The sequence below is a fragment of the Agelaius tricolor genome, unplaced genomic scaffold, assembly GCF_023055355.1.
Source record: "Agelaius tricolor isolate 1412-34295 unplaced genomic scaffold, bAgeTri1.0.p SCAF_43, whole genome shotgun sequence".
Lineage (NCBI taxonomy): Eukaryota > Metazoa > Chordata > Aves > Passeriformes > Icteridae > Agelaius > Agelaius tricolor.
In genome coordinates, this window is record NW_027269303.1 from 379,295 (window position 1) to 401,689 (window position 22,395).

General features: G+C 48.3%; 1 protein-coding gene across 1 annotated transcript in view; it reads left to right on the forward strand.

Annotated features, from left to right (window-relative positions):
* LOC139604021 (TOG array regulator of axonemal microtubules protein 2-like) overlaps window positions 1-22,283 on the forward strand; it is a 33,123-nt gene extending 10,840 nt beyond the window's left edge. The window contains exons 2-16 of the mRNA XM_071455011.1: window positions 4,483-4,571; window positions 5,508-5,685; window positions 6,807-6,968; window positions 7,591-7,723; window positions 9,395-9,500; window positions 10,237-10,472; window positions 11,984-12,136; window positions 13,329-13,446; window positions 14,399-14,502; window positions 16,306-16,510; window positions 17,687-17,903; window positions 18,986-19,072; window positions 21,250-21,481; window positions 21,622-21,713; window positions 22,150-22,283. Of these exons, the coding sequence (XP_071311112.1) occupies window positions 4,483-4,571; window positions 5,508-5,685; window positions 6,807-6,968; window positions 7,591-7,723; window positions 9,395-9,500; window positions 10,237-10,472; window positions 11,984-12,136; window positions 13,329-13,446; window positions 14,399-14,502; window positions 16,306-16,510; window positions 17,687-17,903; window positions 18,986-19,072; window positions 21,250-21,481; window positions 21,622-21,713; window positions 22,150-22,283 (2,246 nt within the window). The remainder of the gene's footprint in view (window positions 1-4,482; window positions 4,572-5,507; window positions 5,686-6,806; window positions 6,969-7,590; window positions 7,724-9,394; window positions 9,501-10,236; window positions 10,473-11,983; window positions 12,137-13,328; window positions 13,447-14,398; window positions 14,503-16,305; window positions 16,511-17,686; window positions 17,904-18,985; window positions 19,073-21,249; window positions 21,482-21,621; window positions 21,714-22,149) is intronic.
* Window positions 22,284-22,395: the final 112 nt, after the last annotated feature.

Below are 22,395 nucleotides of genomic sequence, written 5' to 3' on the forward strand. Positions count from 1 at the left end.
ATTCCATTGGTGGGGATATGAAGAAGGGGTCACTGGCACCACCTTTGATCCCCCCCATAGGCAAGGCAGTGAGTCCCCCTGTGGGCAGCACTGCAGGGTCTCTGCCAAGCTCTCCCCAGCTGGAATTCCAGGAGTCCCAGGAGATGAGGTGAGCCAAGGTGTCTGCTGCTGCAGTGTGCTGTTCAGCTCTCTCTTCCCATCTCGTGTGGTTATTTTGCCCAGTCAGGTATCCCATGTATTTAGGCAAGCCTCTGTGTATTCACCCTTATGCCCATCTATGATGATCCAGCACAATGTCAAAGGCAACAGCAATGTCCCAAGAGCAGCGGTGGTGGTGGGGAAGAGGAGGCAGGGCTTCAAAGCACCTCCTGATGGGTCCTCTGCTGGACTTGGCTATTGTTTCACACAGAACGTGGTCAGCTCTGTGTGACTCCAGCATCTGAAAGCTTAAGGACAATGAATCAGCTTTGCATCCTGTTGGTTTATGGGTTGCATTTCCTCCTTCATCAGAGTGACCATGCTAAGAAGGTTTGCCTCCTTTCATGGTACCCACATTCCCTCCCTTCTCTTTCTAACTCCTCACATGTTCTTTTTTCCTCCATTTTCTCCAGGCCAAGACCCAGCAGCATAAACAAAGAGAACTTTGAACATGCAGGTGGGTACAGGGCATGTCTGTCCTAAAATGACCATTGTAGTCTTGACTCAGAGGTGACATTTGGAAAGCCTGGTTAAAACCCATTGTTTTAAAATTTTCTTTAAATTCATTTCAATTCCTTGATGGGCTCACTGGACTCTCCCAGAACCCAGTCCCTGGGACTGTGCTCCAGTGGTGCAGTGAAAATTCCTCCAGTTTGAAGTGTTGAGTGGCAGGAGCTGGAGTGGTGCCTTGGGGCCCTGGAGATGCAGTGCAGGGCAAGGAAACATTCCTTTCCATCCTGCACATGCCTTTTATCTCCTGCAGCCTTTCTAGTGTCACAATTAGGGTAAAGAAGGCATTTATCATGAAAGGAGAGATGTTCCCACTCCTTCCTCCTGCTTTTGAAGAAGAAAACCTTTCCTTGGGGCAGTTTCTGAGCCGAACCCTTTGAGATCTGAAGAGGATTCATGGACATTGTCTGGTTTTGCACTGGCAGAAATCTGGAAATTTCCTATGATAGAAAGTCCTGTTGAATTTTCCAATGAAGGAGAAGGTGGCTTCCAAATGGATGCAGCCTATGCAGGGTGTGAGTTTGTCATGCTGTGACAGCACAAGCCCTCAGCCACCCATGGCAGGTTCACAGTGACAAATCTCTTGCCCAGCTCTCTCTGCCTGTGTCAGTGTTGCAGGCTGAGGCTGGGGCAGGAGATGCCTTCTGCCTTGTCCTTGTCCCTGCCTTGCCTGATCCCTGACAAGTGGAATTGTGCCAGACAAAATTCAGTCCCTGGTGCATCTGGGTCAGGCAATGCTTTCAAGTTGAAAGCCCCAATGACACTGTTATTGTTCCTGTGTCATCTCTGGGTGTGTAATGATAGGAGAGATGAGACTTGGAGAAATAATTCTGCTGATGCAGAAAAAGGGATGAGATCCCCTGGTCCCTTTGGGGATCAGGGTTAATTCTGCCAAATCCTGGCTGTGGCCCCTTTGGAATGACTCTTTACTCACTCATATGCAGCTGGAATGCTTAATGCTCAGTAAGTAAGGTGACATTTTTGCTGGATCAATTTTGAACTAGAAATGACCTCTCATTAAACCTTACCTGTCTCACTTTTATTACTGACCACAGCATTCTACAGGTTGAAAGAGTCCTGGTTTAAGACACTCATCCTCCTTGGCTGCCATATGATTTTATTCTCTCTGCAGCCATGTAAAGAACTAGTTCTCTTAATTCTAACTGCTCTGTTGGAGAGTATTTCAAAATGACCTACCCTCTGCTATTTCCATTAGGAATATTTTGAATTGAAAGTATTAGCCAAGATCAGAAATGTTTTGAGGCAGGTCATGTTTATGTTGTGTTTGGGTGTCTCTGCTGAAAAGACAGCAGGGGATAATAAATGCCTGGAACAAGTAAGTAGAGCAAAAATGGAACTTTGGGATGAACACTTTGTTCCCTACAAAGCCAGGCTCACAGAATACTGGGCACATCTAATGGAGAAAGCAAAGCTTCTTTTGCATTTAAAACGTGGTGCCATTGTGTGTGTCCCAGCACTTCTTTTGTTGTAAAGAGTAATATAAAATCCCAAAAATGCAAAACCCAACCTGGAATTGAGTGGGACCTTTTGAAAACAATTACTTCCTTGCCAGTGTCAGACTCTAGAGAACACTGTGAATTTCCAACTGTTTGGAAGGAAAGGGATCCTGTAGTAGTGGGGAGGCAAGGGGCACCACATGAACTAGTAGAGCCCTTCTCTCTTGGCTTGCCAACTCCATATTGTTCAGAGAAATTAAACTAATGCTCATTTCACGAAAAATAAAAAAAACAAGCAATCTTTTCAGTAACCAAAATATGCTTTGAATTCCTCACCCATTAGATGGGTTGATTGTAAAGGCATGAGTTCAATTAACTCACTTCTTTTCCTGTACCTGAATGTCAGCTTCTTCTGAGCCTACAGCAAACACCCAGAGGAAGAAGGGAAAGAGCTCTTGGTGCAAGACAGGAGCTGGGATGGCTCTGTTCCCAAGGGAACTGGCTGACCTGTTGGGCTTGGAGCCTCCTGTGCCGCAGCCCAGCCTTGGGAATGGAGGTTGGGGCTCCCGGGCGGCTCAGGGGCCTGGGCCCAGGAGCCCCGGCAGAGGCCGCGGAGCAGCGCAGGCCCCAGAGGCACTGCCAGGGAGGACAAGGACAGAGGGGAGGGGGGAGCTGGGCTGCTTGCTGGCAGCAGGAAGGGTCCTGTGGCAGCACAGAGAGGCTGTGCACATTGCCAGGGAACAGCTGTGCCCCGCATGTGCCCCTGCAAGGAGCTGTGCTGCTGCCAGTGCCCCTGGAGCTGCAGGGCTGCTGAGCTGTGGGGCAGGCAGAGGAGCAGGAGGGTGCAGGTGCAGCTGAGCCATTCCTGGAGAGCACAGGGCTCTGGGCTCCCTGCTGTCCCAGGGCAGCCCAGAGGCCAGGCTGTGCCTGTGCTAGCTCTGGGCAGGTGGCTCAGGGTTTTGCCCTGGCCTGCCTCAAGTGTCTGCCAGCAGGAGCATGTTTCCCTGTGCAGCTGTTTAGAAGTTTGCAGGAAATGTGTCCCATGAAATACGGAGCTTCAGATGCTTTAGATTGCGTCGTCACCTCTGTTATATTTTGTGTGTCCATTTTGCTGGCCTGACTGACAGCAGTGGTCCCAAGGAGGTTACCTTGGGATCTGTAGTTTCCCTGCCAATATCCCAAATGCTTTTACCTTCCAAGGCCCTCCTTTGAAAGAGCCACTAGTTAAGTCTCCTTTTTTTTATTATGCTGACCATTCTGCAGGGGCAAAAAGTCCTGATTTAAGACATTGCTTTTTTTCTACTGCGTTGCCCCTAATTTATCCTCTGTGAAGCTGTTGTATAGAATTGCAACTAGAAAATTATGATGGTGTTCACAGGGGTCTCAGGTTGAGGGAAGAGATGAGGATTTGACTCCATTGTTCAGAAGGCTTGATTTATTATTTTATGATATATATGACATTAAAACTTTACTAAAAGAATAGAAGAAAAACTATACTAAAAGAATAGAAGAAAGGATTTCCTCAGAAGGATTTCCTCTGTGTCCGAGCCACCTGACTGTGATTGGCCATTAATTAGAAACAACCAACATGGGCCAATCACAGATCCACCTGTTGCATTCCACAGCAGCAGATAACCATTGTTTACATTTTGTTCCTGAGGCCTCTCAGCTTCTCAGGAGGAAAAATCCTAAGGAAAGGCTTTTTCATAAAAGATGTCTGTGACAGAAAATCAGCCTTTAGTCAGGCTGGCCCAAAAGTGGCCCAAGCTCATACAGTTTAGAATGAAAATCCTTGGGGAAAATGAAATATCTAGTGTCAAGAACACAGTTCACATTTGGGTAACACTCCTGCAATGCTCAGATTTTCTTTGAATGTCTTCTAAAATATTCCAACAAAAAGAAGACAATGTTGATCTAAATGCATCCAGGTATTAGAACCTGGGGCTTCTTTCAGGAACCGGAAAGATGATGTTTACTAAAATCAGCGTGAAAAATGGCAGAAAAGAATCTCTGTCAAGAGCAATCTCTGTCTCTGCCCTTCTCTGTCAGACACAGAGGCTCTCCAGCCTGCAGGGGCTGAGGCCTTCATCATGCAGCAGGTTTCAGTCTGCTGGCCAACAGAGCCATGTCATGTCTGCTGCCAGTAGCCCTTCCCTTGGGAGAGGGTCCAGGCATTGTACCTTGCTGCTCTCAGTCACAATCTCTGTGTCTTGAGAGCTCTGCACTCTGGAACCTGTCTTGCCTGTTGCCCAGCATTGCATTTTTGGGGGCTTGAAGTCTGCCAGAGATTGACACAAAGCTTTGCTTCCATTCCCAGGCCGCCCACTGAGCCAGGCCAAGGAGACAGATCATCCCACCAGTCCTGGTCTAACGAGGGACAGAGAGCTGAGGGACGGCTTTGGAAAGGTAAGGGATAAGGACAGGGGTGAGCAGACTTCCTTTCCAGTGGCTGTTTAGTGCTTGGCCCAAAATGTCACTGAAAATCATCATCTGCCACTCTTGGGGGATGGGGATTCCCTTGGGAATATATTGGACAGCTACAGAACCATTGCTTGGCTATTTCCAGTGGTGCCAAGGTCCCTGGTTTGGAGATGGTGCTAAGGTCATGCCAGAAGCATTCTTTATGTGCAAAGGCTGTTTTAGAGAAGTTCTGAATGGCAGAGCAAGCTACACATCAGTGCACGTGGGCAAAGTGCACCCTCGAAAGCAGAGAAGCAAAGATTCTAATGTTGGGTGTAAGCAAGGCTGCAAAAGAAAATGGGAGAGGTTGATTTTTCCTGGTTACCTTTGTGGCTGTATCTCACAGCCCTCTCATTCTCAAGTTTTCTGCTCATTATCATCAGTGTTTCTGCAACTTGTTTTCACATGAATTCTCCTTTTGGTCTCCTGGTCTGAGAGACCAAGTCCTTCAGAGCCCTTCAGAACTGAGTCCTTCAGAAGCCAGGAAGTGAGAAACAGCTGCAATTCCTGGCCATGAGTGTTAAGCAACAGCTCATTAGCCCTCCTTGCTGGGTATTGCACATGGTTTTTATTCTCCTGCCATGGCCTGTAGGAACTGAACTGCCTGCTCACTGGCCATGGCAGCTCTTCCTCTGTCTTGGAGCACTCCTATGACTTTGATGCTTCAAGCAGGGCTTCCTGACATAGGTTGCAGTTGCAGCAGTGGAAGGTTGTGGCACTGAAGTGTTCCCCCTCACTGTGTGTAATGGCCAAGGTGAGGACAGGAGACATTCCTCTGAAACTATTGGAATGTGGATGGAGCTGCATTGAAGCCTATGGCACTCTGTGGACTCTGTGCTCCTGATGAGATGTTGTGTGTGGTTTGTGTGTCTCTGCTTGCAGCCTATGATGTATTTCCATTGCACCCAGATCCGTGCTGCTTTGTGTATGTTGGCTCAAAAGAACTTGGAGCAGAAGGACGCAGAGCTTTTCAAGAGAGAGATGAAGAATAGGAGACAAAGGAAAACGTCCTTGCAGCCTATTCCTGAGACAGTCGAGCCTGGGGATGCAGCTGAAGCAAGTAAGTGGTGGCTACGCTTGTGGTGGTCCTTTTTGACCACTTGCTTGCCCTTTGCACAGCGTTGCAATCAGACTGGGGAGCTGTTCTGCTTGCATCTGAGTGGAAGCTTGCTTGGGATTGAATTCTGTTTCTCAAAGGAAAATACAGAGGCATGAAGTGTCTTGCCCATGACCTCACTGAGTCAGTAACAGAATATCAGCTTCCTCCCTTGACCTCTAAAGTCTTTTAGAGTAGAAAACTCTGTCTTGCAAAGTACACTGGGGCTTCAGACTCTCTCCTGGAGAGCAGCCTCCAGGGAAGGGGAGTCCAAAAGAATGCTTTTCAACCGGGGTGCAGCCTGGAAGAAACAAAATTCAGCTCCTTGTAATGAAGGCACCAGAGTTCCTTCTCCTGCCACTCCCTGCTGAGGAGCTGGCGCTGTAGAGCTGTGCTGAAGCCCCAGCCAGGGCTTCTGCTGTAGCCCCAGGAGGCAGCAGCGTTCCCGACTGAATCCCGGCTGAGGGGCTCTGCCTGCAGGGCTGTGAGCGCTGCCCGAGGGCGGCAGCGGGGCCCTGAGGAGGCAGCACTCAGCCCCAGGCCAGCACCCAAGGTTATCTGCACTTTGCTTTGGCAACTGCCCCTGCCAGCCTCTGCAACAGGAGAACAAAGGCAAAGCCATGCTGGGTTTCCTTGTTTCTTAGGGAAAGCATCACTGCAGTTTGGCTTTAAGCTAGAATAGGGTAGATTTAGATTAGACATAAGGGAGAATTTTTTTTATAATGAAGGGAATGAAAAGCTGGAAGGGTTTTCCCAGAGAAGCTGTTGTTGGTCCATCCTTGAAGGTGTTCAAGGCCATCTTACATGGGGCTCTGAGGAACCTGATCAGGATGAAGATGTCCCTGCTCACAGGGGTTGGACTAGATAGTGCTTAAAGGTGCCTTCCAACCCAAAATCTTCTAGGACTCTGTGCTCATTGTCCCATGTTAGTGTTATACTTGGTATAAAGTGGTATTTCATTGTTATACTTGAAGTTCTTTGGGATAACAAAGAGATGTTACGCAGCTCCAGCAAGTTTTCTGGCCCTTTCCATCATCGCCCTGTCCAGCATTCTCCCCTTACAAGCTCCTCTTTGGTCCCTGCAGCCTTTAGCCTACCACCTGTTGATGGCACAGCTTCTAGAGTGCAGAGAACACACCCTGGTGGTGCCTTGAAGAAGGAGGTCGTGAGGAAGCAGGACAACGTTCCCTTACTGCCCAATACACCCATCATCCATGGGGATGGCAGCTTCCCGCACAGCTCCTCAGGTAAGCCTGCTCCGTGGCAGCTTTTTCCACACGGGTTTGTCCTTGCACAAGGAGCACAAACTGCCTCCTGCCTCAGCCAGCACTGCTGGGATCTTGGCTCCATAGTCTGTCCTGAGAGTGAACAGCAAATCTACTTTTGAGTGACTCCAGCTTGGAAGTACTGGAGCAGTTGGTTCTTAGAGATCCATTGGAAAGTTGAGCTGAATAAAGTAGTGGTAAAGGCCTAAGCTCTGGCTTTTGCCCATCCTGATCGTCCAAACTACAGCACTGGTGCCAGGAGGCAGCTGGGACTGCAGGGATGAGCTGCAGGGCAGTCTGCCAGGCTGTGCTCACTGTGCTCCTACGAGAACCACCACGATCAGTTGTTCACTCACCATCTGGGCACCTGTGGCACTTGGGAGCTGGCGCTGCGGGGGCAATTGTCAGCTTCAGCCTGGAGCTGGGCCCAGCTGGGGGAGGCTGGGAGCAAGCAAGGAGCCCCAGGAGCCAGACAGCAGGGAGGCCTCTGAGCCAGCGCCAGTTTGTAGCACACGGAGCCCTGGCTGGGAGATGGGGCTGAGGCCGCTCCATGGCGGGGCCTTGCCCAGGGCTGCAGTGCCCATGGCCGACCCTCTCCTCACAGTGACCTCGCAGACGGCCCCTGGTGCCAAGCGCCGAGAGGAGCCGCTCCGTGGGCGTGGGCAGAAGGACAGAGCCTCTTCAGACCCACAGCAGTCCTTGCAGGAGGCGCTCTCCTTGCTGGGCAGCGATAACTGGTAAGAAAGGCCCCATTCCCTCTGTGTCCCTCTCGGCGTTAAGGTCGGTCAGAAGCGTGTCTTGCTCGTGCCTCGGAGCCCCAAGAGCCCAGAGGGCCAAAGGGCACTGGTGAAACCCCTGCAGAGCAGGGAGAGGATGAAGATTGGAGAGCAGTCTTTTCTTGGCCTTGCTCTGCAGCAGTGCTGCAGCTGCAGCAGGTCCGTGCTGTTTCCTCGCTTTGCCTGCTGCTCCATGGAGCTGCAAAGGAAACCTTGAGGGAAGAGAGAAAGCTCTGGAAGGAGATGATTTGCTGGCTGAAGGCAGAAGCAGGATGGCAGCAGTTTTGAGTGTAGAGATGTGGGTGCCTTGGGCCACTGGCCCAGTGGGACTGAGTAAGATTCCTCTCTGCTCCCACTGCTGACAGCAATGGCAGGTGACAGGGTCTCCCTGTGACCTCCTGCATGGGAGTCCCAGAAGCAGCTCCAGGGAGTTCCTTTTTCTGAGAAATGGACTGAGTTGTGCTTTCAAGTCCCTCAGCCTGCCATTACTCCTGAAGGGCTCATGGCAGAAGAGAAGGAAAAAGAAAGAAAACCCTCTAGGAATCTTGCACTTTTGGAATTCAACTTTTTACCTCTCACTGCTTCATATGGACCTGAGATGTTTTGCCAATACTCCCAATGTGTCCCAAAATTATACACAGGCAGAAGGAGGTCCAGAGGTGATAACCCTACAAATTTTAGCTGATACTGGTTTTCTTTTTGATGTCTTTTTTTATCACTCCCTGGTGGATGCTTCATTCACACAGGGGTAAGGACTCCATTCACACTGGGATAAGCATGAAAAATCTGCCATGATGCATCTCCTTGTGGAATCACCTTTGTTTTGCCCTTTCACTTCTGCTTTCTCTTCCCCATTTCTCTTTGGTGCCCTGTGAGGTGCAGAGAGCTTCTGCAGGTGTGGGGGGTCTGGATGGCACTCAGGGGTGCCTGTGGGATCGGTCACCAGCCCTGGGCTGCAGCCCTGATGCCTCACAGACCTTCCTGTAGCTGAGGGCTTGCACAAAGCAAGTGCTCAGAGACAGAGTTGTTTGCACCTTTTAAATAACTTGTTGCTGTTGTGGGGGTTGTTTTAGGTAGGGGGTTTTGGGAAAAGCCAGAGTTTGCCCAGAGTTTGCCCAGGGGTGGAATCTCCTGGGTCATCCTGCTGCTTTTTTGGGGAATGTGTGAGGTGGAGTGGAGGGGGTGACAGAGAGGCTGAGATTGTAGAGTGGAAACTCAGCTCCAGAGTGGCAGTGCAGACTCTCCCTGCTGAATGCCTGCTGGGGCTGACAAAGAAGGAAAATGCCCCAATAACAGCCCGGTGGCACTGTGCCTCAGGGACAGGTACAGGGAGGTGACAAGAAACAGCAGCATGGCCCGGTCTCACAGCTTCTAGGAAGCAGTGACAGAGGGGCCTCATGTGCCAGAGATTTCAGAAAGGCTGTCTTCTTAAATGGCCACTCTGAAACCCCTCTCTTTGCCTCTTGGGTTTGTGAATGCTTTTGACAGCCACAGCATCCTGGGGCAACGCGTTCCAGGATTTCAATAAGCACTCCTTGAAAAGCACCTCCCATTGTTCAACTGAGCTGCCAGCCTGGTCATTTCAGAGGGTGCTGCCTTGGTGGAGAGAAAAATCAATCTTCTGCCTTTCAGGGAGCTGAAGGAGAAGGGACTCTTCACCATCAAACACCTGGCTGGGTCCCATTCAGAGGTCCTGCTTTGTAGACTTCGTGACATTTGCTTGGCAGTTACCAGCGAGGTGAGAACATTGTTCTGAATTGTCCTCCATACTTCATACACGGTGTGTAGAGTAGGTATGTGCTTGCTCATCTCCATGTGTGCTCAAGGTCTGCCTTCATTTCTGGTTTTAGACCTGATATTTCTAATGTCTGTCAGCTATCTGTAGGATCCGTGGGTACATGCAGCTGTATCTACTGGCAGGTCAGGTATCTGGCACTCATCTTTGATTGTGGTGCCTTTATAATGCAATGTGCAAAGGCAGAAACTGAGACACTAATAACATTATTTTCCAGAGTCCCAATCTCTGCCCAAACTGTAATTCAACACTGCAAATTATTCTGTAGACCAGAGCCTGTGTTTTCTGTTTCCTGGCTGAGTGCTTCAGCTGCTGGTGTTGCTTTTTTGAACAGGAGCACCTGACTCTTTAATCTTTATGACTTGTGCCTTTATGATCTGAAAGCAGCTCTTGCTTTAATTTTCTAGTAAAAGGGCCTAAAATCAAAGCTGTGGACATTTTAGAAGGGTTAAGTAGAACACTTTGGTCAAATTTTTTTTAGGCCTGCAGTTAGCAGGTCTGAGGCCAGAAATTGGTGCCAGAGTAAGTGCCTTTCTGTGCTTGTGCTCTCCTGCTCTTCTTGTACTTGTATGTTCCTCTGGACACAGTGGGATGTGTTGTCATTTCCTGGGACTTCTGTTGAAGGTAACTGGTTTTCTTTTCAAGGTGATTCTTATACTTCCCCTCATGACTTCCCCAGGTGACCAACCTCCGTTCCAAGGTGTCCTACTCTGCCATTGTCACTCTGGGAGAGCTCTTTGTGACCTTGAAGAAGGACATGGACTCTGAGGTGGATGAGGTTGCTCGGGTCCTTCTCCAGATGGTGTCCAACTCACCAGAATTTGTGCAGAAAGCAGCCAGTCAGACCCTGGGGATCATGGTGGAGAATGTGACTCCTGCACGAGCAATGGCTGCTCTCATGGACATGGGAGTCAAGTAGGTTCTTCTTCTTTTAGTGATGTTCTTCACCTTCGTGTGTGTGGGAGGGAGAAGGGATGAGACAGAGAATGGGAATGGTGGGAGGGAAGGGTCCTGTATCCTGCATCTTCTGTGGACTCAGTGACTTGATTCTCCGACCACCCTCACTTCTTTCCTCTTGTCACCTATTTCTGCCCTCCTGCAGCCTATTATTAGTTCTCAGAATCACAGAACTGTAGAATATGGGGAGTCGGAAGGGGCCCATCAGGACCATCAAGTCCAGCTCCTGGCCTTGCACAGAACAGCCCAAGGGTCACACCAAGTGCCTGAGATTGTTGTCCAAATGCTTCTTCAACCCTGTCACCACTGTGACCACTGCCCTGGGGAGCCTGTTCCAGTGCCCAGCCACCCTCTGGGTGAAAAACCCTTTTTCCTGATATCCAAACTAAAGCTCCTCTGACTCAGCTTCCTGCTGCTTCCTGGAGTTCTCCCAGTCCGTCAGATTTTCCTAGATATGGTGACTGGTGGGGAAGGGAAAGTGCCTGCAAGGGCCAAGGATAGAGCCTTGTGCTTTTGTGGGAAGAGGGACAATTGCAATTGCAGCTGTGAGCAGTGTTTGGTATTTCACAGCACTAACCACAGAGGCCCTGGGGAAAACCACCTATCCTCATGATGCCATTAACTTGAGAAATGAGGAGGGTCCTTGCTGGGGCATGGAGCACATGGGGGACAATCTGCTGGGTGTGGCACAGCCTGCACAGCAGGGGCAGCTCCTGCCAAAGGAGTCTGTAATGACTGTCCTGGCCTTAGAGCTCTACTTTCCATTCAAACTGATGTTTCGTGTTAGCCTTGAGATGATGAATCACTCTAAAGGCACCTTCACAGGCCGAGTGCCATGGGACAGTTGAAGCAAATGCTGCCTTAAATGTTGGTGATAGTTCCCAAGAGACACTCTCTAGAACAGGACAACCTGGTTAAACTGCCTGCCACCCTTTCCCCAGCTTTGGAATAGGGAAAAACATTCAGATGGATCCATTGCCAAGCCTCACAGAAGAAACAGGCTGCATTGCTGGATATTCTGCAACTTCATGGCCCACAATGTGTTTTCCCTGCATTTGTTGTTTTCCAAAGTTCTGCAGATTTGGGGATAAATGGGTGGAAAGAGCCTCAATCCTGCTGCAGCTCTGTGTACTGGGTGCCCTCTGATGGGTCAGCATCAATTGTCCTTAATTTCTAAATTATTCATATGTCACCTATTTCTTTAATCTTTCTCAGAATAAATACTGAGAAAGAAATTGAGTATCAGACCATGCAGGGAGGCTGAATTCCTCCCTCTTCCGTGCAGGCAGGCCTTGTGTACCATGCTAACTTTGTGTTTACCTGAGGACAGAACCTTCTGCAGGTGTCTGAAGGTGCAGGGAGAGCCCAGGCTCCTTCCCCCAGCAAGGGCAGGGAGCAGGCCCTGGCCAAGGCCTGTGCTGCTGCTGCTCCTGGTCCCTGTGGCCCAGGGTTTGCTCTCTCCTCCCCAGCAGCCGCCACGCCCCGGTGCGGAAGCGTGCGGCCCAACTCCTCCTGTCCCTGATGCAGAGAATTGGAGCCACCAAGCTCGCAGGCACAGCCTGGGCTGAGAGGCTGGCACACGTGGCAGGGAAGCTTGCTCAGGACTGTCACAAGGACACAAGGTAATGTTCTTCATTTCACCTCCTAAAAGAGCAAAACCGTTTTGTGTCTGGCTATAAAGGTGAAACCACACAAGAGTGGAAACTAAAGGGAATATGAAGTTACCTCATGGTGTGAATCATGGAATATGCTGAGTTGGAAGGGACCCTGATGGGGTCAAGTCCAGCTCCTGGCCATGTGCAATGACCCCAAGAGTCACTCCATGTGCTTGAGAGCATTGTCCAAACACTTCTTGAGCTCTGTCAGCCTTGGCACTGTGACCACTGCTCTGGGTTGCCTGGGCAAATGGCTGTACTGGGAAACCTGAGGTTGGCCAGCAAAAAGGAGCATTGCCAACTTTTTCCTGTGGCTTGAAGGATTCTTTAGTGAGATGAAAAGAGCTCAGGTCAGCCAGTCCAACAGTTTTGTTTGGCCTTAGGTGCACAACACAAAGCCAAAGTGTTGGCTAATGTTCATCACTGAAGGATCCCAATCATCCATTTCTCATTAACTTCAGACTTTCCTAGAAATATTTCAGAGGTCTTCAGCCAACATATTCAGTCTTTCTAAACCTGTTCTGCAGATTTCTAGAATGCTGTTATCTGTGGCTCAGTGAACTCCACATTTCTTCTTGAAGAAAACTGTGGCAAAATCAACCCAAACCACCAAAATCCCCTTCCTTTGATGATGAAATTCCCATGAATAGCTGCCAAGAACACCAGAGCAACTAGCTGCCCCTGTGCAAACACATAGTATAGAATAATCAATAGGATGCATGAGGTGTTTTGTTCTGGCTTCCCTGCCAGTTAAAGAAAGGCAAATTATTGTGCAATGGCAGCAAGACACTGCTAATAGGCTCTGACAACAAAGCAGATGTGTTTTGCTTGTTCCCTGAGATCCTTTGATGCCACAGAAGCACACCCACAGTTTCAGAGTGAAATGGTATTTTTCTGTTGCCCCACATTCTCCTCTTGCCTCTTGTGTTCAGCTGACAGCACTGTGCAGTGTCAAGTGAGGTAAATCTCCCTCTTTGCTGAGCAGGAAATGCCTTCTTGTGCAAGGATTGCACCTGATGAGTTTAAGGTATCAGCCTTTTCTGTTAACACTCTTCCTGTGTTTGTTCACTTTTCTTTTGTTTCCTTTCTTCCTTCATGCCTTCCTGCCTTCCTTTTTGCCTCCTTCCTTCCTTTCTTCTGTCCTTCCTTCCTTCCTTAGGCATTATGGACAGGAGATGGTGAAGATGTTGCTCAATCATCAACAATTTAAAAAGCTTTTGGAACAATCTCTTTCCACCCGTGACCTGGAAGATATTCTGACAAGAATCAAGAAGGAAGTAAGTGCTTGGCAGGAGAAATGTCTCCTTTGTGCAAGTATTGCCACTGCTAATATGAGATCAAACATACCTAATCTGTCTTTAGCTCATTCCTCTTCTGCTGAATCATTTTGCTGCTGGGAATGAGCTGTTAATCCTCAGCCTGTTCATCTGCAGATCACAAAGGAATTGATATTATTAGGGAAAAAGTGGGGTTTTGAATATTTTCAATATCAGTCACAAAGAGGAAAGGGGAAGAGGAGAAAATGGGTTTACATTTAAGCGTAAGCCTCCACCATGCTCTCCCTACTCTGCCCCTGTAAAGGAATTAAGTGAGAATTGTGCTTCTGAACATAACAGAGTCTTTGCAAAGGACACTGGAAATAGTAGTACGAAGAAAATTTGCAAATACACAAAAGATGTCCAAGTCAATCCTAGTTACTTCAATTACTGTCTGTCTTTTGGGAATGCTGCCCTGCTGTCAAGCCCCGTGGAGCTGGAAGAAGCTTGGTGAATTCAGCAGCATCCAGTGGAAAATCCTTTGTTTGTTTGAGGGGATTTTTCTATCGACATTATAGAAGGGAGCCTGCCTTTGTGCAGGCACAGGGAGAGTGACTGTTGAACCAAATCGACTTCCAACACAATGGGCCAACCCCCAAAGAGTCCAGTTTGTTCTGCTGCTTCCTTCACAAACACTCATTGCCTGCCAGTTTGCATTATTTCCATTTATGCTCAAGACTAAGGAATTTGGGATTTTATATTGCTGCTCAGTCTGGTAGCACCCATAACCTGCCTTGGGCTACTGAAAACAAAGAGTTGGCATCACTGAATCTCTGGTCTGTTTCCATCTGTAAGTTAGGAAATGTTTCCCTAAGCCTTGGTAGCAGTGATCCTGGTTCTAACTTGTGTTTTCAACAGGGAATTTCCAATTTTATACTCCAAAGATTGATGGGGTTTCTCTATGTCTTTGTAGGGGATGGCAAACCAGAAGGGTGAAGGCCCATCTGTCAAGGAGCCGGTGAAGGAGAGGAACGGTGGCTCAAAGAAGCCCCAGGCCACGTTGTCTTCTAGCAAACGGTACTGAGCACTTTTGTTAGATGAGACAAAGCACATGACAAGCTTTACATGTCTCTTCCTCAGGAAAAACTTTCTGGCAGAGATGACCAGTGCCACAGATTGTTTCCTTTCCCTACAAATGCTCTAGGATAAAAAATGTCTACTTCTGCATTGTGCTGAACACAACTTCTCTGGAGGGGTTTCCACAAAAATGGAGAGACAAAAAGACACCCATTGATTGCAGCTCAGACGATGCACTGCAGTGGCAAGAGCAGTGTTGTGGAGGCTGGGAGAGGGCCAAGTTTCTGCTGCCTGGCTTGGGACAAGTAAATTCAAACAGGGCTTTGTTTTCATCTGAGTGGAGTCTTTTTCAGATGGGTGTTTTGATGAGAAATCTCAGTCTGGAAGCAAGATGCCATTCCACAAAGATGCAGTTCTCATCCATGTGGTTTGGCCTGGCTGAATCATGGTTTTCTTACACTCAAACAGTATCAAGTTTGAGTAGTAAGGAGCAAGGCAATTCCTGAACAACTTCAGTCAACAGGTGTCTCAATGTGGACTTTTTGTCTTGATATTCCTGTCCTTCATGTAATTTGCTTGATGGACAGCATGTTTGGTTTATTTCCCCCTGTGCTGCAATCAGCATTTAAGACAGGAATTGCTCCTTGCTGTCTCTTTCATGGCAGTTGCAGAGCTGCTTGTACCTCTTCTCCTCTGATAACAGAATTTAGCTCTGTCCTGCTCAGCAGTGGCAGGAAAGTGACCACATGCCTCAGTAGCACAGCTAGCATCTTCCCGTGCTCATGGAAGAGACAGGTTGATCAGGAGAATTGTTCCCAGTGGGTTTGTTAACCTGTGCATCTAGGCTCTAGGGAAGCAAATGAAATGTGAGTGGAGTGTAGTTCTGGGATGTCTGGCTTCCATTTTTATCTCTCTTACTGATTTTCTGAATCCTTCAAATATAGCCCTGTTTATTGGTTCAGATGCATCTGAGCTACTTTTCCAGATTGTCATGCCTGGTGCAGAGACACTTCTCCAGAGTGATGAGTCTCCTTATTCTAAGACACACATGTCCCTTATGAGGAAGCATTTAGACTTGGAAGCAGTGTCTCTCTTTCTCCACAAAGCAATGTGACCTGTGTGCCCTGGCAGCCATCTGAAGATAGATCAGATGCATCTCATCCTTGGTTTTCCTCAGTGAGCTCTGGCAAGAATGTTACTTGCAGATTGTCTCCGGTAATCATTGTCATGAGGTCCACATTGTTCTTCAGACCCTCATGACTTTCCAGCTTGAAATCACATAATAGGAAAGCTGCTCAAGATGTTTTGCTCACAATTAACTGAAGGTATTGTCTGTGGCTGCAGCTCTCTCCATAGAGAGCAGCAGGCACAACTTTCCCAGGCATTGTCCTGGGGAAGGCTGTGAGAAGATCAGAGAAAAGAATCAGAAACAATTCTTATCTGCCCTTGCTGCGCCTGTTGTTGTGAACATGTGGAATGTGTTATAGAGATTTGTTTACTAAAGGGTAATTTCTTAATTGGCTACTGGTGATGGTGTTTTGGATTCAATTGACTAATCTGGTCTGTCTGTGTCTGACTGTCTGTAAGGGTGATGAGTTTCTGTATAGTATAGTATAGTATAGTATAGTATAGTATAGTATAGTATAGTATAGTATAGTATAGTATAGTATAGTATAGTATAGTGTAATAAAGTGATTGATCAGCCCTCTGGAATCATGGAGTCAATGCTAATTATTTCCACGACGGGGATGCCATGCTACAATAATTATCACCAACAGGTCCTCATTTGGTTTTATTTTCCAGGGTGAAATCTCTCTCTGATGGCCACCTCCTACACCGTGCAAAAGCCCAGGTCATGTCACCTCCAGCTGTGGAAGAAACGGAGCTGCTCCAGAAGCTTTACCATCTCCTGGAAGCCAAGGGGTTTCAGACAAGGATGGAAGGAGTGGAACTCCTCCAAGACCTGTGCAAAACCAGCCCCCAGCTCATCTCCACTAACATTGTCCAAGTACGTAGGGTATCTTCACTGCTCCTTTCCTTTAGCTCCTTTCCTAAGCCTGTAGCAGCAAAGTTAATTCAGTGTGTCTTGGCACTCTGTCCTGGCTGTTTGGGACACGCTGGTCCCTCTTACCCAGACAAATGTAATTCAGGTCCAGGCTTCAGGACAAGTTATTTCAGTCCAGCTGTATTTGTCCGGCAGGTGCCTATTGATGCTGTTCATCAGATGATGGCAGAATTTTCTGCTGGTGTAACTGCTGCTGTCTCCTACTCCCAGTTGGGTTAAGTGAAGGAAATCCAGCCCCTGAAAGCATGGCAATTGTTCTCTAGACCAAAAATGGGTTTGCATAGGGAAGAGAAGTATCAGGCTGGGTTGGTTTAAACCCAGTTGGTTTTTCAAAAACAACACTTCTATATACTCCATCTTGTCTTACACAGGCACAACTCTGGCTTCTCATTTCCATCCTTGTTCCTATTCCTCTTGGTAAAGACAGTGCTCGCCCTTCTTGGGGGGCTCTTTTTTTCTCTTTGGAAAAGGATGGAAACAGCTAAGGACTCATCTCTGCCTTCTCCTCCCAGTAGCTGCTTTTTCCCTTTTTCCAGGAAAAGGTGCCTGATAATGTGGCTGTCAAGGGACTGAACCTGCTCTAATGAAAGCTGTACAGCACATTCCATTTCAGAAGTCCACCTGTTACTTAGAGAAATGGTCTGGATCCTGGAAGAGTTGATCAGAGCCCTGCACTTCTCCAGACACTGGCTCTGAGACAAACAAAATAAAACTTAGATCTTCTCCAGCCATGGTTTTGGCAAAATCATAACTGCCCTCAGTACTTGAGGCAACTGTATAGAAAACCAGGCATTGTAAACATCTGCTTCCATTCAAAGCAAAGGTACTCTTTAGCATTAATAAATGGAATTGATTTAATGATTTATAGATGGAGAGAAATACCATAGGGGCTACTCTGTCCCCAGCCCAACCTCTTAAAAACAGAAGAAAATCTTTCAACCAGCATGAGGTTGCACCACTATTCCAGTGAGTGGCCCACAGGAAAACAGTGAAATTGTGCAAGCGAGTGCTGACCTGACAGAAAGGATCACTTTCATCTTTGACATTGCTGACTGCTACAGCCACTCTTCAGACAAGGACATTTGAATCCAGCTTTCATGTTGCTTGTTCTCTTCACAGATTTTTGATTATTTTATCCTGAGAATATCTGACAGCCACAAGAAAGTGAAGCAGAGGGCGCTGGATGTGCTGGCTGAAATCACAGGAGTCCTGAAAGATGCCTTGAACCCAGTGATCATTGGTTTGGTGGAAGGAATAACAAAGAACCTGAACTCAAAGGATCCCAGGGTTCGTGCTGCAGCTGTGAAAGCACTGGAAGAATCCATTGCTCATTTGGGTAAGGCTGAGCCCTGGCAGGGACTCTCCTCAACTGCATCTCTGTCTCTCCTGCACAAGAGAGCGCTGAGTGCCTTGACAGCTGCTCTTGTCTGTGGAACACTCCAGCTGACACCCACCAGAAGCTGTGCAGCTGCAGTCCTTATGCACCATCCCCAACAGGCTGGAGTGTGCAGCAGCATTTCCCAACAGTCCCAGGCTCCCTTGGCTCTGTGCCGCTTGTCTGAAGAGCAAGTCCTGGGCTACAGCTTTGCTACAGTTCAGAGGCAAAGGGGGTTTGGAGTGTGCTTGGGCCCTGTCTGACTTCCCAAATGAACAGCTTTGCTGTTGGCATGAAGGGACACTGGCCCATCAAAGCTTCTGCAGAGCAGCCACCTGGGAGGCTCTACATTAGAGGCATCAGCTGCCTATTTTCCACTTTTCTTCTTTGTCTTCCATGTTCAAAGGGGAACTTATGATTCACCAAGTTCATTTCATTAGAACAAACAGGTATAAACCCAGCTGTCAATGATGCCTTGTTCCACATGTTGTTTTGCATGGGGCAAGATGGCCACAGCAATTAACTACATAGGCAAGGGCTGCTCTAAATTCCTCTGCCACACAGATTTATGTCAGCTCTGAGAATGCTCACTGGGGAAATATGCCTGAAAAAAGGAGTGTTGAAGAGGCAGGTCTTCAAGAGGAGTTTCCACTGTCTCCTCCCCAGCTGCTCTGTAAACTCAGGAACTGCCTGACTCAGTGCCTTTCTGTGACCCAAGTATGGGCTTCTTCCTTTTTGCTCTGGGATGCAAAACCTTTTCACTGCTTCCATGTGACTGAACTCTTGAGGTCCCTGATGTGAAATGTTTTAACATAGCTCCTGCTACAGCAGACAAGTTTGGATTTACAAATGTGAAAGGAGAGCTTTTCTTTTGGAATTTTAAACCCTGCCAAGCAGGCTGGAAGGAAAGAAGAAAAGGATTCAAAAATCCACAGAAATGTACTTTATTTTATAAAATGGGGTTGGCCCTGCCCTTTCCCTCCTCACTGTCCTTTCTCCTATGGCCTGAGAAAAGTGAGCAGAACCATGTGTTTCCCTTGTAGATCAAGTGTCACTGCTGAAAGAGTTCAGCTACCAATGGAATCACCTGAGTGGCCAAGCTCTGCTGGATGTCACCGAGTGTATCACAGGTATGGCCTCCCCTTCTGAGCCAAGAGCTCTGCCCAGGGAGTATTGACAGGGAATGCCTGTGAACAGACAGCAGAGCAGCTCCTCCACATCAGGAGGTGCTGAGCTTGTCCCTGCTGCCCAATAGCCCAGGCAGGTGGATTTGGCAGGATTTCCCTGGCTGCTGCAGAGCTGGGCAGCATCTGAGATGGGGGCAGCGCTCCGCCTGGGGGCTGAGCTCTCACTGGGGCATCTCAGAACCACCTCCAGCAAAGGGAGGGGCTGAAAATACCCCAGCTGGCTCCTCTCTGGGAAGCTCAGGGACATTTGTGATCTTTGAGGGGAAATGGTGGCAGATGCTGTTTCAGGGCATCAGTTTGTTCTGTCCTCACAAAATTCTTGTTTTTCTGTTGGAAAGTTTTGAGGCTGAACCATGCAGAGCCTGGGGGTCACAGCTCAGGTCAAAACTCAACAGAGGCATCAGAGGCAGGGGTTTAGTGCAAGGCAGCCCCTGGGGCACAGGGACAGAAGCAGAGGGCTGAGGCTCCCTGCCTGTGCTGTCAAAGTGGCTTGGACTGAGCCTTTCAGGGTATGCAAACAGTGTCTGCCTGTGCCAGCGCTGTCCAAAATGCTACAAATGCAGCTGATAATTGATTCCTCAGAGGAGCTTGCTATGTCAGCAAGAGCCAAGGAATGGAAAAAGGATAATCTCAATATATAGTAGAGAGGAGAATTGATCACCTTGCTTTACCTGGGGCTAAATCCACTGCTAATTATGCCAACATCATTGAATGCAAGGTTTAATACACTTTGTGTCTCCATTAGGAATCTCAAAAGGGCATGTTCAGTGACTGGGAATGTCAAAGGCCCTTTAAAGAGCATTTGAATAAAGTAGATCTCCAGCAATAGGGAATTTAGTTTAGCAGTTCTTTTGATCTCTTTTTCAAATAAAGGAATTAACCATAAATTAGGATTACTTTAGAAAGAGCAGATGTTGTCTCTGAGATTTAGTAGGAACAGACAGCTGTTCCTCACGTTCAGTAGTCACCGATGTCTTTAACTGCATTTAAACTCAAATTAATTCCCATTTTAAAATGGGTACCATAAAGGGTACCATAAACCTTTCCTGCTTAGCAAAATTGGTTTTGGGTACTTGCAGGAACTCTTTCAATGTTGATGACTGGTGGTGGATTAACAGCATTGAGAAAATGAAGTCTCTTCCACCACAGAATATTAAATGGCTGCTAGATAACATTTTGTCTGATCAGAAAATAAGAATGGTCTCCAGAGCCATTCAGGTTTTGGTCTCTCAGCCAAATCTGCCATGCAAGAAGCCTGTTGGTAGTAAATTTTTGTCTGTGTTTGATATAGTTCAGTTCAAAAAATGGGCAGAGAGCACATTTCAGAGACAATATGAGAAAACATTCGTGTTTTGGTTGCATTTCAGTCCCCTGTGTAGCATTTTTCTTTCTCTATGCCCCTATTTCAGTGGACATTAAAAGAAAAAACGCCATTAACATTGGGAGGGGAAAGTGGCAATAAAATGTGGAGATACTCAAATGCCACAGCAATGGGATCTGGGTAATTCTCTAAGACACCCTGAGGTTTGAAACAGCTGTTTCTTGGAAGCCCCAAAAGCATTCTGCCAAAGACACCAGCTGGTCACTGATGTTTCCAATCCAGCGGTCAAGGAGCAGCCACCTCTGGTGGGCTGGAGTTTTGAGGTGTGTTCTAATCCTGCCCTTTGCTGTGTGCCACTGAGCACAGGGAAGAGCCAGATTAGACATTTGGAACTTGACATCAAAGTTACAAAAATGGAATCATCCCTTTATTAGAAATCTCTCCATTTCCTCTCTATGGTGCATTTCCAAATATTCAGTGTGGGTTTAGACAAGTTCCTAATGGAAATAAAAGGCAGTTGGACGTTTCATTCATTGTTCATGCAGAAAGAGATTGTGAAATAATTTAATAAATGTGCAAAGTCTGCCACAGGGACAAGGCTCTGGTTGGAGCAATTAGTCCTGAGGGGTTGGTGGCTCTGTTTCCAGGATGATCAGCTGCTTTGCCCGTTTCTGGATCAAGGGGCTCTGTGTGCCATTTTGCTGATCTTGGCCAGAGAGGCTTGCCAGAAGCAAAAGCAGAGGTAGATGCTTGTTTGCATTGAGGTTGTGGCTAAGGAGCTGTGTCTCTGTCCCGGCAGTGCTTGTGCAGTGGGTCCATGCCCGGAGCCCTGCAGTCGTCCAGCGCGACGCCCTGCCCGTGCTCTGGTCCTTCCTGGAGAACAAGGCGCTGCCCGTGCGGAGCGCCAGTGTCCGCACCGTGGCCACCAAGCTCGCCTCTGCCCTCTACAAGGTGATGGGCACCCAGCTGAAGAAATGTGCTGCCAGCAAGCCTGCACACGTGCGGGAAAACCTCTCCAAAATGCTGGGCTGGTGAGGGTGAGATGTTCTCCAGAAGGCTGAGGAAGCGCTGAGTTGGACACCCTGGATTTGCCTTTTTAGCTGTGCCAAAAAAGATGAAATCCAAAGGAAGGGTTTGCATCTGCCCCCGCTCTCTCCATTGCCCTTCCTAGTCATGGCATGGGGGGCCTGAAGCAGCTCCAGGTGGAGGACAAGGTGAAGGGAATCATGGCTCAGCCTCACACAGAGGTGAGGGGGGAGCTGGGCCAGTCTCTGTTGGGAGGAAGGGTCTTGTGGCAGCCCAGAGAGGCTGTGCACATTGCCAGGGAACAGCTGTGCCCTGCATGTGCCCTGCAAGGAGCTGTGCTGCTGCCAGTGCCCCTGGAGCTGCAGGGCTGCTGAGCTGTGGGGCAGGCAGAGGAGCAGGAGGGTGCAGGTGCAGCTGAGCCATCCCTGGAGAGCACAGGGCTCTGGGCTCCCTGCTGTCCCAGGGCAGCCCAGAGGCCAGGCTGTGCCTGTGCTAGCTCTGGGCAAGTGGCTCAGGGTTTTGCCCTGGCCTGCCTCAAGTGTCTGCCAGCAGGAGCATGTTTCCCTGTGCAGCTGTTTAGAAGTTTGCAGGAAATGTGTCCCATGAAATACGGAGCTTCACATGCTTTAGGTTTGCATGGTGGCCACTGTTAAACTTTGTGTCTCCATTGCAGATCTGGCTGGTTACAGTCTTACCGAGAAGTTTTCTCCAGACACTTCCGATGTTCCCTCACCCACAAAGTCCTCGCCTCCCGTCCAGAAGAGCTCTCTTTCCTCCAAGCTCAGGAAGAAGCTGCTGCCTGCATGAAGAGTCTTTGAAGAATAGGATTGATGCCTTAGGCTTCATAGTTACAGCTGTACATATGTTCTGATCTTTAGATGTAGTTTTGAATTAATGTGTTTTGATTGTATCTTTAGAA